Raw genomic sequence first — 18,975 nt, 5'->3', positions numbered from 1 at the left:
AGTGAAGGGGTGCATTCTATTGCAAGATCAGACTATTTGTTATGTCACCCTCTCTGTTGGGGAGGTGTAAATGATGCTGCTAAATAACAATTGCCTGCAGAGAGACCACATGTTAAGTCTTATTCCACAAAATTCTTCAGTAGATCCCCTTGTCCCATTAACCAAGGGTCACAAAAGGCTGTCAATTATTTAAGATCCTGGAATTTCTAAACTAACACGGTTACAGAATCACACAGGCTAAAAAGTAAGCTATTCAGCTCATCATATCTGTGCTAATTCTTGGAAAAAGCCATACAAATGTGTCTCATGCCTCTGCTGCTTTTCCATATCTTTCAACTTCTAATCATTCAGGTAATGATGCAATTTCCTTCTGAATAACAGATTAACAGATTCAACAAAAAATTTCCATCAACAAGCATTTCATTCCAGATTATGACATCAGCCATTTTTGTTAATTACCTTAAACTGTATTGTTTAATTTCCAATTCCCTTGCTGGTGTAAACAGTTTGTCCCTAATTATTCTATTAAAACTCATGAATTTCAAGTGCTTTATTTAGATCTCCTTTTAACCTCACCTCTTTAATGTAGATGTAAGGAGCACAGTGACAACTCACCACCACTTTTCCAAGTCAAGAAGTGATGGAAGAGAAAAGGTGAGTTAGTTAACACTTCTCACATTTAAAAATATATAAAGCACCACTGCTCTAAATCACATAACTGTTCCATTCCATTGTAGCTTCAGTTTGTTTGCCAAATCCAAAGTGTTATAATCCCAGCTGATGTTACTGTTAGACAAGTCAGAGCCCAGAATGAAATCTTGCTTGATAGATTTCATTTTAGTGAGCATGACAGTCTTTCATGGAATCATTACTGCAAACAGCAGATTTTATTTTAACAATAAAACAGAAGTTATTACACAAAAGAAATAAGATTAACACAGCTAAATATAACCCTTCGTTGTGGATATCTTATTGCAGATAAATTTAATGTTACTGATTTAATGTTTTGTCACTACCTCATAAACTCCACAATATAAACAAACTTCTATTCACACTTCGGGATCCTTGCAGTCACCTGCCCTGGTAAGCATTGATTTAAAAGTTATAGCTCTGGAAGGACTGGATTAATTTCTAAACCTCCTTCAGAAAATAAACCAACACCCATGAAATCTCATACCCTGGATCATAAAAGTAGTTTAATATGTAGAACAGCTTACAGAATTTACTTCATGAATCAATTCCATACAAGTCGTCTGAGGTTATCCAGATCTTTATATTTTATTCACAACATTAGTGAAAGATTACTACTATTTCCCAAGTCCATTCTTTTCAACTTTGACAATTTCTTACCAGACAAAATTGACCTGCTTTAGAAAAACAGACTGCACTTATAGAGCCATAGATATGTACAGCATGGAAACAGACCCCTCGGGCCAACCCGTCCATGTCGACCAGATATCCCAACCCAATCTAGCCCCACCTGCCAGCACCCGGCCCATATCCCTCCAAACCCTTACTAGTCATATACCCAGCTAAATACCTTTTAAATGTTGCAATTGTACCAGCCTCCACCACTTCCTCTGGCAGCTCAAACCATACACGTACCACCCTGTGTGAAAAAGTTGCCCCTTAGGTCTCTTTTATATCCTTCCCCTCTCACCCAAAACCTATGCCCTCTAGTTCTGGACTCCCGACCCCAGGGAAAAGACTTTGCCTATTTACCCTATCCATGGCCCTCATAGCTTTGTATACCAAGGTCAACCCTCAGCCTCCAACGCTCCAGAAAAAACAACCCCAAGCCTGTTCAGCCTCTCCCCATAGCTCAAATGCTCCAACCCTGGCAACATCCTTGTAAATCTTTTCTGAACCCTTTCAAGTTTCACAACATTCTTCCAATAGGCAGGAGACCAGAATTGCACGCAATATTCCAATAGTGGCCTAATTAATGTCCGGTAAAGCCGCAACATGACCTCCCAAATCCTGTACTCGATACTCTGACCAACAAAAGAAAGCATACCAAACACGTTCTTCACTATCCTGTCTCTCCAAGACTCTACTTTCAAGGAGCTATGAACCTGCACTCCAAGGTCTCTTTGTTCAGCAACACTCTCTAGGACCTCACCATTAAGTGTATAAGGCCTGCTAAGATTTGCTTTCCCAAAATGCAGCACCTCGCATTTATCCAAATTAAACTCCATCTGCCACTTCTCAGCCCATTGGCCCATCTGGTCAAGATCCTGTTGTAATCGGAGGTAATCCTCTTCACTGTCCACAACACCTCCAATTTTGGTGTCATCTGCAAACTTACTAATGGCAACTCTTATGCTCGCATCCAAATCATTTATGCAAATGACAAAGTAGAGAACCCAGCTCCAATCCTTGTGGCACTCCACTGGTCACAGGCCTCCAGTCTGAAAAACATTACCCTGTCTTCTACCTTTGAGCCAGTTCTATGTCCAAGTGGCTAGTTCTCCCTTTATTCCGTGAGATCTAACCTTGCTAACCAGTCTCCCATAGGGAGACTTGTCGAACACCTTACTGAAGTCCATATAGATCACATCTACCACCCTGCCTTCTCCAATCCTCTGATACTTTTTCAAAAAACTCCATCAAGTTTGAGAGACATGATTTCCCATGCACAAAGCCATGTTGACTATCCCTAATCAGTCCTTGCCTTTCTAAATGAAGCCCTAACTGGGATGATCAGAAAACTGAAGGTTTCAAATCAGCTTTCCCAATAATACTGCAACTTTTCCAGAGACACTATGCCCAACTGATGATTCAATTTGATTTTATTGTCACATGTACAGTGAAAAGTTTCATTTTGCCTGCAATACTGGCAAATCATACCAAAGTGCATAAGGGTAAGAGAACAAAGCGAGGAATGCAACGTAACAGCTACTGAGAAGGTACACAAGGAGTGACATCAATATTAAATTTGAAATTTGAGATCCTCATTTGGAAGTCTAATAAAGTGGGGAAGAGCTGTTCTTGAATCTGTTATGTTAACTTGCAATTAAAAGGTCAATGAACAGTAAAATGAGGTTTTTAACAACTATTTCTTAAATAGTATGTCAACAGGAACTTCAATAAGAATTCATTAAGGACTCTAATTTAGTTTTCTAATTAGATGCAATCAGCATCTTATCTTCCCATGTCATTCCTGGGTCAAAATGCCACTTTTAATTAATATGACTTCTCATACCAATTCAGCCAGGTCTTGCCAGTCACTAGATTCACAATGTCAACAGCAGAAGAATTGAGAAGTGACTATTTTGGGGCAACACTAAGCAAAATAAAACAACACTGCAAACAGCAAGTGTGAAGTACACTGCAAAATGTTCCAAGTGTCAAAATCCTATTTTAGGAAAGCTCAGCTCCTCCAGCAGCCTGCACAGCAAACAATGCTCCAACTAAGAATGATTAGCAGATGGCTTCTCCATGGAACTCACTTTAGCACATAGCATAGAACCTGTAATAATTCAAATCTCTACAGTGTTCTCCTCACCTTTCCTGATCAGACGTGCATACAAGTTTGTTATAAAACAATTGAGACCTTAAAATACTTTTGTTCAGTTTCTTAGAACAACTCTTTTCCTTTAAACCAGCAAGTGACAATTACACTACTAGAACTAGTGGCTTGGAAAATTTACTGAACTTAACAGTATGAGGAAGCTGAATGAACATGTCTAGTCAATATAGAAGTAGTTAAGATTAATGACCATTGCTTCTGGTATTAATTCAGCTTTTGCATTATGGGGCACAGCAATTTCTTCAGCCTAATGCTTTAGGATCATTCCCCAAAATTAAATGGAATAAATTAAATATTAAATTTAATAATGTTTTTTGATTATGAATAGATAGTAATAAATGTATTAATAGGCACTGCTTGGTTTTAAAAAATGTGTCTTTAGAAATCAAATAGGGAGTTCAGAATACAGCTGTGTTAAAACCACATGAAGTAACAAGAAAGCAGATTGACATATGAAGCAGTAGTGTCTAAAATGTTAACTAACAAGCTGACAGCATGACAGCTGCTGTTAAATGTATTTTTATATTGCCATTTTTCTTCATTTGCAATACATGATTCTTTGGCAACAGAAAGCTGGCATATTTAAAAAAAATAAAGATAGAGCAAGTTAACAATACTATATTTCAAACAGACTATTACAGTCACTCAATCAACGTCTTCCAATTGGCATTTTGAACATGAATTGCACTAACTGTCGAATCCACTTCAAAATCCAGGCTCTGCTTTCCTGCTTACTCAGTACATTTAACCAAAGTCGAAAGGACTCTAGCAACTCACTAACAGCATTGTGGGTCTAAATACTCCAAATGGTCTGCAGCAGTTCATGGCAGCACCTCACCGCCACTGCTTCAAGGCCAACTGGGATGGGCAATAACTGCCGTCTCAGTGGTATTATCAACAGCCCCCGATTGAGTGGAAGAAACAAACATTGCACATAAACAATAAAAAATACATAATATGCCGAAGTTTCAAGTACAGTGCTTGATTGAGGTGGAATTTTCTGCAACCCAATGTATTTCAATCAAGATATGTTTCTTCAATTGTTTTCACAAATTATTTAGAATATCAGCTTAATAAGAGTTGGTTCTTTCTCTTATAAACACATAACATTTATCAGATTTTAAAAACCTGAAATTTGCCTTAGGTTATAAAAATAATTTGTCTAAGGATAAGATTAGATAAATTGTTCTCAAGTTCTCCAAGTATATACAAATTTAAATTAATATGCAGAAATAACTGCACAAAATCAATTTCTTAAAAAAAAATTACTAGCTTAGTGGCATAAACTTACTGGACATTGCAATAATAGAAAATGCCAGGTTATCAAAAATCTGAGTTCTCAATCCAGAACACTGACTTGGGTAACTAAATGGTACCAATGACAGGATTCCGGAATTGTGCCAAAAAAATACACTTTTCTATACCACATATGTGCATAAACATTCTCTCCCCAGTAGGGTCAGGCATGATCAACATTCCACTGAAGTAATGGAAAAGGGATGGCAGAACAGTTTTGATAAATCTAAAGGAATGTCAAGAGCAGCCAGTACCACCCACAAGGTTATTACAGGATGAATCAAGGAGGGAGGAATGCAAATATTGTAAGATAACAGAAAATGCTGGAAGTAAAGAGTCAGCATTTGTGAATAGAAAATACAAGCTATTGGTTTACTTAGTGCACATTTATATGAAACAGGTCAGTCAGCATTAATTTTTCTCATAGTGATTGCAATATCTGTACAGTTGCATCATAATGAAAAGATCATCTATGTAAAACCTTTCTTTCCCAAGAGATGCTGCCTGACACAAGTGCTTCTAGCATCTTCCATTTTAAGAAAAAACAGAACATTTGAAGAGCACAGAAGATCCAACAGAAGGTGCCATCAGTTTTGTGATCCAACAATCAAATGTCAATTGGCTGCTATAATCAATGAGAATTAACAGTTTTTTGGGGGGATTATTATTTTTAAACACAAAGTAGTCAGGATATTTCTTCTTTCTCTGGATACATTGAAATTTCTATATTGCTAGTGATAAAATAGCTTAGCAGCATAGGTATATTGTGTTTTGCAGCAGCAATAAGTAAATGTTTCACACTTGACACATTCTCTCATTCAGGTGAAACAAGAGGATAACTTCACCATTATACAATTTGCTCATTTAATTGATAGCAAGATATATAGGTGTAACAAGCAATAATGATCGCTGAATTATCCTGAAAAACGTGGGTCTTTTTTAGTACAACAGCAAGCACAGTTCAAATTCAATAGCCAGAGTTAACAATTCAATATAGGGAGAAAATGAGGATTGTAGATGCTGGAGACAAGAGCGTTGTTCTGGAAAAGCACAGCAGGTCAGGCAGCATTCTTGATGCCTTTCATCGGGAATCCTGATGCCCGAAACATCGATTCTCCCGCTCCTTGGACGCTGCCTGACCTGCTGTGCTTTTCCAACAGCACACTCTCGACCCCAATATCCGCCACCACCACCCCCCCCCGCCAATCTAAATCAAACTACTCACCTGGTTAACCTCTCCTTCGAGCCTCGGAGGCCGAATGCTGGATAGGTGGATGGTCTTCTGTTCACCAGAATTCAACTTTACCACCATTGCATCTGCATTCACGATTTGCATAACCTGGAACAAAAGAACAGATAATGGGATTACTTCAACAGACTGATTATTCTGTGCAATGTTCACTATGCATTCAGAACATCTTCAACATACATTTAATACTATTAAGAGCACCAGATACTTTTAATGGCTGTACAAATTATTTTCCAGCTGAAGATGAATCTAAGCTTCAAGTTCTACCAGAGTAACTGTTTTCATACCTCTCTTCCTTTCAGACATTCCTGACGAATGACTTCACTAATTAAGTGTTTGGTCATTTTTAATGCTATCTTATGTTCCTCAATGGCAAATGGTTTTGTATGACACTCATGTGAAACTTCTTGGAGTGTTTTACTACTCTAAAACTCCTGTACATGCATACAAACAGCAACTTTCATTTGAGTTGGTTTTCCACTATTTAGCATTACAATAGACAAAATATCATGGAACGATAATCATTAACTGCAGTACAGAAATATTGGGAATAGTCAAACATACCAAAATAAAAGAATTACACTCTTACTGACCAACTTGCAGATACCTAGAGATAGTGACTTTGTTTAGGAGAAACAATGTGGCACTCAATCAAACACATAGATCTAGACCCAATATAGCAGCCACTACAACAAACAATGGGAACTGGCAACTGAGAGCAGCTGGAACAGAACCAAATAAATTTCAGAAGGCACACTACAGCAGTGCAGTGCTTCATAGAAGGCTCAAAAGCACTGAAGATGTCACCCAGACAGAGGATGAAACAATACTTAAAAGTATTCATTCCAAATGCACACAAGCCTACTGCCATTAAAAGTGCCCACTGTGATCAATCTATGCATGCAGAATTGTACATCACACCAACTGAGAAATACAGCTCGAAGTTCTACGTTGTCGTCTTATTGGTTATGGAGTTCTATTGCTAGAATGTTGACAGAAGTAATAGAATAAGTATCCAATTCCTTCAGCAGGTTTCTTAATAATTGGATTGGAGTCAATCAAATTGGCTGAAAATTGGCATCTTGAACACTGGAGACCTCTGAAAGGAAACAAGTACATCATTCACTCAATACTTCTGGCTTAAGATTCATGCAAATTCTTCAACCTTGCCTTTTGCCCTAATGCACTGAGTTCCTCACCATTTCTACTTAGAGAAAGTGAGGACTGCAGATGCTGGAGATCAGAGCTGAAAATGTGTTGCTGGAAAAGCGCAGGAGGTCAGGCAACATTCAAGGAGCCAGAGAATCGACATTTCGGGCATGAGCCCTTCTTCAGGAATGAGGAAAGGCTCATTCCTGAAGAAGGGTTCATGCCCGAAAAGTCGATTCTCCTGCTCCTTGGATGCTGCCTGACCTGCTGCGCTTTTTCAGCAACACATTTTCAGCCACCATTTCTACTTAGTTTGTTGTTTACTGTCCATCACCAAAGAAAACTGGATGTGGCAAATGAGCTTTGATCTGTTAGTTATGGGAGCACCTAAAATACATGTGTGCTTTGAAATAAGGCTGCATTGCTGATCAGTGCTACTCCAGTGTGCAACGTTAGCTGTGTACGAGCAACTTGAGTTTTTTTTTAAAGAAAACTCAGTGCTGTAGAACACTGGAGATTTACTTCTGAATATTATTTTTAAATCAAAGCAATAACCACAGCAAGATCCGGACAATATCCAGGTTTGGGCTGACAAGTAGCAAATAACACTCACACCACAGATGCCAGGCAATGAGCATATCCAACAAAAGAGAATCTAACCATCACGTCCCGACATTCTATGACAATACCATTACTGGACCCTCCACTATCAACATCCTGGAGGTTACCATTGAATAGAAACAGAACTGGACTGGCCATAAAAATACAGACTAGAGGCTTGGAATACTATCGTAAAGACATCTTCTCGTGACACTGTCAAAGCCAGTTCATGACCTACAAGGCGCAACTCAGTACTATAATGGAATACTCACCACATGCTTAGATGAGTGCAGCTCTAATATTCAACAAACTTAACAATTCAAAACAAGCAGCCCACTTGAACAGCACCACATTCACAAACATTCACTCTCTCCACCAATGTTCAGTAGCAGCAGCATGCCATCGACAAGATATACTGCCCAGAACTTTACCAAGACTCATTAGACAACACCTTCCAAACACAGGACTATCATCTAAATGGGCAAGGACAGCAAATTCACGGGAACACCACTGCCTGCAAATTCCCCTCCAAGCCACTCGCTACCCTGACTTGGAAATACATCATTATCTCTTCAGTGCTGCTGAGTCAAAATCTGAAACTCTCTCTAACAGCATTGAGAGGCAGATGGCTTAGTGGTATTATTGCTGGACTGTTAAACCAGAGACACTCTGGGGACCCAGATTCAAATCCTGCCATGGCAGATGGTGAAACTTGCATTCAGACTATGACTTCAAATCCACAGTAATGTGGTTGACTCTTAACTGCCCTTTGGACAATTAGGGGTGGGCAATAAATTCTGCCAAGCCAGTGACACCCTCATCCTGTGAATAAATAAAAGAATCTACTACATCAAATGGTAGTCCACCACCACTTTCTCAAGGGCAACTAAGTATGGGGAATAAATGCTGTTCCAGCAAATGTCATGCACAACTATGAATGAAAGAAAAAAGAAAAGGAATTGGATGCGTTACAAACTGAGGCCAACAGTTTTTTTTTAAAATTCATTGATATACAGAGATCTGGGTGTTCAGGGTGTTCCCTGAAGGTGGCAACGCAGGTCAATAGAGTGGTCAAGGCGGTATACGGCATGTTTTCCTTCGTCGCACGGGGTACTGAGTATGAGTGTTGACAGGTCATGTTACAGTTGTACAATACTGCATGCAGTTCTGGTCGCCATATTACCAAAAGGATGTGGATGCTTTGGAGAGGGTGCAGAGAAGACTCACCAGGATGTTGCCTGGTATGGAAGGTGCTAGCTATAAAGAGAGGTTGAGTAGATTAGGATTATTTTCATTAGAAAGACAGAGATTTTGGGAGGGTGGGGGGGGGGGGGGGGTTGGGATGGAGAGAGAACCTGATTGATGTCTACTAAATCATGAGAAGTATAGTCAGGATGGATAGCAAGTAGCTATTTCCAGGAGTGGGGGACTCAATTACTAGGAGTCATGAGTTCAAGATGAGAGGGGAAAAGTTTAGGGGAGATATTCAAGTAAAAGATCTTCACTTGAGGGTACCTGGAACACTTTGCCAGCAGTGGTGGGAGAGACCGGTACAGTAACGTCATTTAAGATGTATCTAGACACATACATGAATGGGTAGGGAGTACAGGGATACCGACCCTGAGAGAATAGGCGACAGGTTTTGATAGAGGATTGGAATCGGCGCAGGCTTGGAGGACCTGTCCTATGTTGTTCTTTCCTTTGTTCTATTCACGGAATGTGACTGTCACAGGCTGGGTCAGCAATTATGGCCCTGAGGACAGTTAAGTGTCAACTACGTTGCAGTGGGTCTGGAGTTACATGTAGACCAGACCAAGTAACCATAGCAATTTTCTTCTGAAAAGGACATTAGTAAACCAGATTGGTTTTCACAACAATGGATGATGGTTTCATAGTGAGTTAGAGTATTAATTCCAGGTTCTTATTGATTCAAATTCTAACATCCACGATGGCAGAATTCAAACACATTTTTGCACAAAGTTACTTAGATTAGTAGTCTAGTGATAATCCCACGAGGCAAATCACTTCTCCAGTGCATCACAGTCACAAAAAAATCAAATGGATAAACTGGACAAAATATCTTTCAATCATGGTAATTTCTTGTGACTCGTTCATTCGATTTCAAGGATTAGAAAGGGCTTTCTGAGACTTTTCCCTTTCTGAATCAGCTGAGGGCACTTTTCCTTCTTTTTGCCTTGCTTGGCAGCCTCTGCTGCATTACAAATCTATAGATGCCACAAACCCTCTACTAAGTCATCAAAGTGACCATTCTTGATGATGAATATACACAATGAATCACAGCATGAAAGAAGTGGGAAGCACAAGACAGGCTAAGCCAAAAATTGAGTTGAGTATCTTCCGATAAATTAACTATTATAAAGGCCGTGGAAGACTCATCTTCTACATTACCCAAAGATATTGGCACTATGGGGCAGTGGGAATACCAACTTACAGTTAAAGATATTTACAACAGCGCCATAAAGCATGGTGTCACGATTGCATCATCACCTCTGAACTAAAGTAACTCCCTAACATTTGTATTCAAAATCATTTAAAAAGCGGTAACTACTCTTTTTAAAAGATTTTCTCTCAGATTCTTTTTACATTTTTCTATATAAAAAAATTAATAAAACTACTGTCAGTAATAACCATATCTTGGGAGGCAAAGATGCCTCCCAAACAATCATTGTAGAAATTTGCTGTCTGATATTTCATAGCCTCTCTTGGGTGTGGACTGAGATACCAAGAAAGAAATACAGAAAACCTCAAGAAGAAAGATCCATCCTTTTGCTGTCTTAATCATTGCACCTGATTTAATAAGTTTAAGGAATCACTGATATTATTGGTTGTGGATTCTACAGGACAGAGGAGAGACCTTTCCTGATGAAGGGCTCTGGCCCGAAACGTCAAATTTCCTGTTCCTTGGATGCTACCTGACCTGCTGTGCTTTAACCAGCAACACATTTTCAGCTCTGATCTCCAGCATCTGCAGACCTCACTTTTTACTAGAGGAGAGAAACAGTAGAGAATCACCTTTGTTTCAATATTTTTGTGGAATCTAGGAGGGGAAAAAAAAAATTAAATATTGCTTTCAACAGACCTACTTAATTCAGTGTTGGAGAAGTCAGATGGTTACAAGACTCATTCCTGGGTTCCATAACCTAAGCTGGCATTCCAGCAGAGGAATACTATCAGAAGAGCCACATTTTAGTCATGGTGATAAAGGCAAGCAATGTTTGTCGGTTCCAGTAAGTCAAATATCAAAAATTCCATGGCACTTAAGAGCGAAAAGTTCTTCCACACCAATCTCTAATTAAAAACATGAACTGACCATCATCTTATGGCTGTGGAGTTTTGCTATACTTAAAATGACTGGAGTATGATATGACTGCACTTCAAAATAAAGTGGGGATTAACGATTATTCACAATCAACAAGGCACTACATAAAATACAAAATTTCCTGTCTTCACCCCACGATGATATGCCTTCTGAATTGCTGTCAGGTTACAAGACAACCTGGTTTTGAATAATGCTGATCTACCATGTCAATTAGGAGAAAGTGGGGACTGCAGATGCTGGAGATCAGAGCTGAAAATGTGTTTTTCCAGCAACACTCTTTCAGCTACCATGTCAATTGTTGACTTTAACAAAATAAATTACAGCTTGCATCTGCTTACCAACTTCCCAAAATGTCAAATGGGTTTAAATTGATTGCTTCAGATCATCAACGGATTTGAACTTTACCAGTGAAGCACCTATTCCTTAATCAGATTTATTGCCTGCGCCATCACAAACTTGCATTTGGTCAATCAATCCTATCTAATTAAACCTCACATTCATCATTCCCCATCCAAGTGACATGTAAAATATGTGTCAAATCACAAGTCCTTCACTCCACCTCCAGCTCACAAGGCTGGTTGTTAAAACTTATGAAAAAGACCTAACAGCAAATCCAGTGTGAACTGTACTATTAATGAGGTACCAACACCATTATAGAATGGACTGCATCAAATTATCCAACCTTAGTACAAAAAATTACAATTAGCCTCAGTACAAATGAAATAGGAATGAATGCATAACGAGGTCAACACGCATGTCCATTTCCAAATGCTCTCCAGTGACTACTGCTGTAAAATTCTCACACATCCACAATGAACAAAGTACTCTCAATGTAGAAAGTCATTGTAGCAATTGAGAGATTTGGAGAAATTACATATTGGACTATATTACTTTCCTATAGTTACTCTCTCTTTCAAAGATAGCACAACATTAATTGACGCATTAAGGTAACCATAGTTATCTATGGTTCAACAGCACCCTCTTGTGTCAACACAAACTCTACAGTCTACAAATCTATTTTACTATATTTCAAAGCTATTTAGAGTTAATGATAAAAATCTCACAACACCAGGTTAAAGTCCAACAGGTTTAATTGAAGCACACTAGCTTTCAGAGCGCCGCTCTTTAATGAGGTGTTTGTGCAGGACACAATTGTAAAGCACAGAATTTATAGCAAAAATTTACAGTATGATGTAACTGAAATTATCCATTGAAAAATACCTTGATTGTCTGTTGAGTCTTTCATCTGTTCGAATACCATGGTAGTTTCACTTCTTTCATTTGTAAATCACGAAACTTTTTTTTAAAGTTGTAATCTCAGGTTAACTGTAACAATTGGTGTTAGCTAGACAATATATTGACATATTGTTCAACATATTGTCTAGCTAACACCATTGTTACAGTTAACCCGATAATGCAAGTTTTTAAAAAAGTTTTGTGATTTACACATGAAAGAAGTGAAACGATCATGGTATTTGAACAGATGAAAGACTCAACAGACAATCAAGGTATTTTTCAATGTATAATTTCAGTTACATCATACTGTAAATTTTTGCTATAAATTCTGTGCCTTACAATTGTGTCCACCACAACCAGGTGATGAAGGAGCGATGCTCCGAAAGCTACTGTGCTTCCAATTAAACCTGTATGACTATAATCTGGTGTGGTGTGATTTTTAAACTTTGTACACCCCAGTCCAACACCGGCATCTCCAAATCAGAGTTGAGTCTGATTAATCCTTTTTGTTACTTCTTCAAAAAACTCAATCAAGTTTGTGAGACATGATTTCCCACACACGAAGCCATGCTGACTATCCCTAATCAGTCCTTGCTTTTCCAAATACATGTGCATCCTGTCCCTCAGGATTCCCTCTAACAATTTGCCCACCGACGTCAAGCTGACCGGTCTATAGTTCCCTTTCTTAAATAGTGGCACTGCATTAGCCAACCGCCAGTCGTCCAGCACCACACCTGTGACTATCGATGATACAAATATCTCAGCAAGGGGCCAAGCAATCACTTCCCTAGCTTCCCACAGAGTTCTAGGGTGCACCTGATCAGGCCCTGGGGATTTAGCCACTTTTATGCGTTTCAAGACATCCAGCACTTCCTCCTTTGTAATAGGGACATTTTTCAAGAGGTCACCATCCATTTCCCTACAGGCTATATCTTCCATATCCTTTTCCACAGTAAACAATGATGCAAAATACTCGTTTCGTATCTCCCCCATCTCCTGCGGCTCCACGTAAAACACGCCTTGCTGATCTTTGAGGGGCCCTATTCTCTCCCTAGTTATTCTATTGTCCTTAAGGGTAAAAACCCTTTGGATTATCCTTAGTTCTATTTGCCAAAGCTATTTCATGTCCCCTTTTTGCCCTCCTGATTTCTCTCAAGTATACTCTTACTGCCTTCATACTCTTCTAAAAATCATTCGATCTATCTTGTCTATACCTAACATATGTTTCCTTCTTTTTCTTAATCAAACGCTCAATTTCTCTAGTCATCCAGCTTTCCCTACCCCACTAGCATTTCCTTTCACCCTAACAGGAATACACTATTTCTGGACTATTATCTCATTTTTGAAGGCTTCCCATTTTCCAGCCATCCCTTTATCTGCAAACATCTGACCCCAGTCAGCTTTTGAAAGTTCTTGTCTAATAGGCCAATTTTGACAGTTTCTCCAATTTAGAACTTCAATTTTTAGATCTGGTTGATCCTTTTCCATCACTGTTGTAAAACTAGTAGAACTTTGGTCACTGGCCCAAAAGTGCTCCCCTATTGATACCTCAGTCACCTGCCCTGCCTTATTTCCCAAGAGTAGGTCAAGTTTTGCACCTTCTCTACATCCACATATTGAATCATAAAATTTTCTTGTACACACAAATTCCGGTCCATTTAAACACTTAACACTATGACAGTCCCAGTCTATGTTTGGAAAGTTAATATCCCCTACCATAACTACCCTTTTATTCTTACAGATAACTGAGATCTCCTCACAAACCTGTTTCTCAATTTCGCTTCGATTATTAGGAGGACTATAATAAAATCCCAATATGACCACCATCCCTTTCTTATTTCTCAGTTCCACCCAAACAATGTCCCTGGATCTATATCTGGGAATATCCTCCCTCAGGATCGCTGTAATGCCATCCCTTATCAAATACTTTACTCCCTTGTCTCTCTTGCCTCCCTTTCTGTCCTTCCTGTAGCATTTGTATCCCAGAACATTAAGCTGCCAGTCCTGCCCATTCCTGAGCCATATTTCTGTAATTGCTCTGATATCCCAGTCCCATGTTCCTAACTATGCCCCGAGTTCATCTGCTTTCCCTGTTAGGCCTCTTGCATTGATATAAATGCAGTTGATCAGTTTTACCTTGTTCTCTGCTTTGTTCCTGCCTGCCCTGACTGCTCGACTTGCTTCTTTTCTCAACTGTACCAGTCTCAGATTGATTTCTTTCCTCACTATCTCCTTGGTCCCATGCCCCCACCCTAAATTGTTTAAATCCTCCTGAGCAACTCTAGCAAATCTCCCTGCCAGTACATTAGTCCCCTTCCAATTCAGGTGCAATCCGTCCTTTTTGTACCACTTCTACCCCAAAACAGCTTCCGATGATTCAAAAATGTGAATCCTTCTCTCATTCACCAGCTCCTCAGCCATGCATTCATCTGCTCTATCCTCCTATTCCTACCCTCATTAGCTTGCAGGACCAGGAGTAATCCAGATATTACTACTCTCGAGGGCCTCCTTTTTAAACTTCTTGCCTAACTCTCTAATCTCCCTTCAGAATCTCATCCTTTTCCCTTCCTATGTCGTTAGTTCCAATGTGTAAAATGACATCCTGCTGGTCCCTCTCCACCTTGAGAGCATTCTGCATCCTCCGAGACATCCGTGATCCTGGCACCAGGGTGGCAACACACATTGTGATTGTTTGCTGCTGGCAACAAAAACATCTGTCTGTGCCTTGAACTAGACAGTCCCCTAACACAACTGATCTCTTGGAACCTGACGTACCTCCTCACGGCATTAGAGCCGGGCTCGATACTTGGCTGCCCGTGCTACATTCCCCTGAGAATCCACCACTCCTACATTTTCCAAAACAGCATATTTGATTGAAATGGGGATAGCCACAGAAGACTCCTGCACTACCTGCTTACCTTTCCTGGAGTTAAAGCATCTATGTGACTGCATCTGAGACTTTTCCACCTTCCTATAACTGCCATCCATCATATCCCCTTGCTCTTGCAAGTTCTTCACTGCCTCTAACTATGTGTCCAACCGATCCATTCGATCTGATAGGATTCACAACCAACAGCATTTACTGCAGTTATAATCCTCAGTAACACATAATCTCTCCCTAAACTCCCACATTCGACAAGAGGAGCCTATCACTCTGCCAGAGGCCATTTTTGCTTCTTCCAAAGTACAAACTCAGAAAATAGCACTGTCTTATTCCTCTACAAAACACTGCTCCAGGCCAACTTAATACTTATTGCTTATACTTTTAAGTTTAATCAAGAGACCTATCTCAATAAAACATATCAAGAAAGCACCCACTCTACTCACTACTGCAGACTTACTGTAAGGCCACACTAAAACATATTCACTTATCTGTTTCTGTGCTATGACAAAACAGGTTCCTCCAAGACTAGTTGTGAATTTCACTGTTTATTAATTTCCCCAGGTGCACTCCGATGTCCAGCATTCATGAATTTAAATAGCAAAGACAGTGACTGCGCAGGTTCACTACTGTGTCAGTTAGCAGTGTGGGTTTATTTTTTTCTCTCTCACCTGCACTGAACTCACCATTTGCTGCCTTTGTGTGTTTCTCTCTCTTTTAGAAGTGCCGTAATAAAGTCACAGATGTACTGCACAGAAATAGACCCTTCGGTCCAACTTGTCCATGCCGACCAGATATCCCAACCCAATTTAATCCCACCTGTCAGCACCTGGCCCATATCCCTCCAAATCCTTCCTATTCATGCACCCATTCAGATGTCTTTTAAATGTCACAATCGTACTAGCCTCACCACTTCCTCTGGCAGCTCATTCCATACCCGTACCACCCTCTGCATGTAAAAGCTTCGCCTTTGGTCTGTTTTATATCTTTCCCCTCTCACCCAAAACCTATGCCCTCTAGTTCTGGACTCTCTGAACCCAAGGAAAAGACTTTGCCTATTTAACCTATCCATGCCCCCTCAATTTGTAAACCTCTATAAGGTCACCCCTCAGCCTCCGACGCTCCATGGAAAACAGCCCCTGCCTGTTAAGTCTCTCCCTGGAGCTCAAATTCTCCAACCCTGGCAACATCCTTGTAAATCTTTTCTGAACCCTTTCAAGTTTCACAACAACTTTCCGATAGAAAGGAGACCAGAATTGCACGCAATATTCCAACAGTAGCCTAACCAATGTCCTGTACAGCCACAACATGACCTCTTAACTCCTGTACTCAATACTCTGACCAATAAAGCAAAGCATACGAAACCCCTTCTTCACTATCCTATCTACCTGCGATTCCACTTTCAAGGAGCTATGAACCTGCACTCCAAGGTCTCTTTGTTCAGCAACACTCCCTAGGACTTTACCATTAAGTGTATAAGTCCTGCTAAGATTTGCTTTCCCAAAATGCAGCACCTCGCATTTATCTGAATTAAACCCCATCTGCCACTTCTCAGCCCATTGGCCCATCTGATCAAGATCCCGTTGTAATCTTGTTTTGACTTCTTTGCGTCTCCAAAGTTCCAAAATAATGCAACAGCACGAAGAAAAACAGTAAATGCTGCTCCTGGACTTCGACGTTTTAATATTGCAGTATTGAGGTCTGATAGTGATCTTTGAATTAGAACTGCACTACATAGGTTGCAGCACTTGTTGTTTTTCTTCTTGATCTCAGCCTGTAACATTATCAAATCCACAACACACAAGGTCAAATATTCAAACAGCTAAACCAGCATACTAAAAATTAATACACATACAAGTGTTTCACCAATGTGACCAGACATAAGTGCCAAGTGCAGACTGCAGACGAGTGCAGTCTCCCTGCAGTGGCCCAGAAAACAAAGTCTTTCTCAAACCACATTCAAGGATATTATGACCGCATAACATAACAGCAGAAACAAATAATCGCTGGAAATAGTCATGTTGGGAAGCATTTGTGGAGAGAAGAATAAAGTTAAAATTTGAGATCTATGATCTCTCATCTGAACTAAACAGTTGATTAAACAGACATCCTGATGAAAAGTTAGAGATCTAAATTGTTAAGTCTGCCCCTCTCTCCTCAAATCTTGCCTGATTTGCTCAGTATTTCCCACATTTCTCCTTGTTGTTCACATTTTCAATATGCACAGATTTTCCTTTTTGTACCAGTATCACGCAGGAGGTTTTATGCTTTTCAGCCCAGGAATAGAGTGACTTAATGAAAATCATTTTTACAAACAGTTCTGCCAGTAAAGATATTCCTCGGTGCTTATAATACTGAGACAATTCTAATATTACGATGAATTGAGTAAACAAATCAACAATTAAGACTTAATCTTTTTGAGTTAAAATGTTGTGGATTCAGACTACACTCCAGGGGCTGGAGTGCAAAATCCAAGTCCTGCATTGTTGGGGATGCTGACTTTCTGATGGCGATCTGATGGGCAAATCGGCATTGTGTGCGCACCATTCTAAGACTTGCTGCTCTTTTGTGAAGCATAAAAACAAGGAGCAAACAATAACTTGTGTAAGTATCAAGAGGCATTTTCAAATGGAGAAAAATTTTGAAGCCATTATACATACACCAGGATTCCTACAAAAAGCAAAGTGAATACCAGGTAAACTTTGATTTGATGCTGGAGGAACATATGCATATTGACCAAGCTAACAGAAGGAGTCCACAGCTGTTTAAAAAAAACACACTAGGGCAATCAACATCTGCTTCAAAATCAGTAATAAAAAACAATGCCTCCAGTTAACATCTCAGGCAAAGACTGGTCTCTCCCATTGCAAAGAATATAGCTGAGTTTGTCTCCTTGCATTCTGGTGTGGCATCACTTTTCAATTCCTACTGACTCAGGGCAGTGCATGAGCAACTGTGTCAAACTTACCATGTGAAAATTAGATTAGATTCCCTACCGTGTGGAAACAGACTCTTCAACCCAACCAGTCCACACCGACCTCCAAAGAGTAACCCACCCAGACACATTTCCCTCTGACCTAACATTATGGGACAATTTAGCATGGCTAATTCACCTGACCTGCACATCTTTGGACTGTGGGAGGAAACTGGAGCACCTAGAGGAAACCCAAGCAGACACTGGAAAATGTGCAAACTCCACACAGACAGTCGCCCGGGGCTGGAATTGAACTTGGGACCCTGGTGCTGTGAGGCAGCAGTGCTAACCACTGAGCCACCATGCCGCCCCGATCATCAATTATCAAGTAATCTTTGAGAACTTTGAATCTTTACAACTGGATGGAGTTACGATCCCAGTTGATGGTAATACAGGACTAGTCAGATAATTAAATCTGAAGAATCAGTTTGTGTCCATGGAAAATATAAAGGATTCTTAATGAGAGCAACTTCATAATGGTAGTTCAGCAAAAGGTAAAGCTTTACAGGAGCAGCAGAACAAAAACATAGTTTAAACACTTCAGGGATTTGTAGCTGCAAGTCTGAACACACTGTATTGATCAATCAGGCCTCCCAAGGTCTGCTCCATTGGAAGGAAAACAAACTTAACGAGGGGCATAGACAAGAATAAATAGGAAGAAATTTTCCACAGTCGAAGAGTCACTAACCAGGGGAGAAGGTAAGAGGCAGGGTGTTTC

At 39.9% G+C, this 18,975-nt stretch overlaps 1 protein-coding gene across 1 annotated transcript in view; it reads right to left on the bottom strand.

The window, feature by feature from the left end:
* snd1 (staphylococcal nuclease and tudor domain containing 1) overlaps nt 1-18,975 on the bottom strand; it is an 845,795-nt gene that overhangs the window by 769,448 nt on the left and 57,372 nt on the right. The window contains exon 10 of the mRNA XM_060842752.1: nt 6,054-6,167. Within this exon, the coding sequence (XP_060698735.1) occupies nt 6,054-6,167 (114 nt within the window). The remainder of the gene's footprint in view (nt 1-6,053; nt 6,168-18,975) is intronic.

Source organism: Hemiscyllium ocellatum, chromosome 23 (assembly GCF_020745735.1).
Source record: "Hemiscyllium ocellatum isolate sHemOce1 chromosome 23, sHemOce1.pat.X.cur, whole genome shotgun sequence".
In the NCBI taxonomy this organism is placed as follows: domain Eukaryota; kingdom Metazoa; phylum Chordata; class Chondrichthyes; order Orectolobiformes; family Hemiscylliidae; genus Hemiscyllium; species Hemiscyllium ocellatum.
This window is presented reverse-complemented; position numbering and strand designations above follow the sequence as displayed.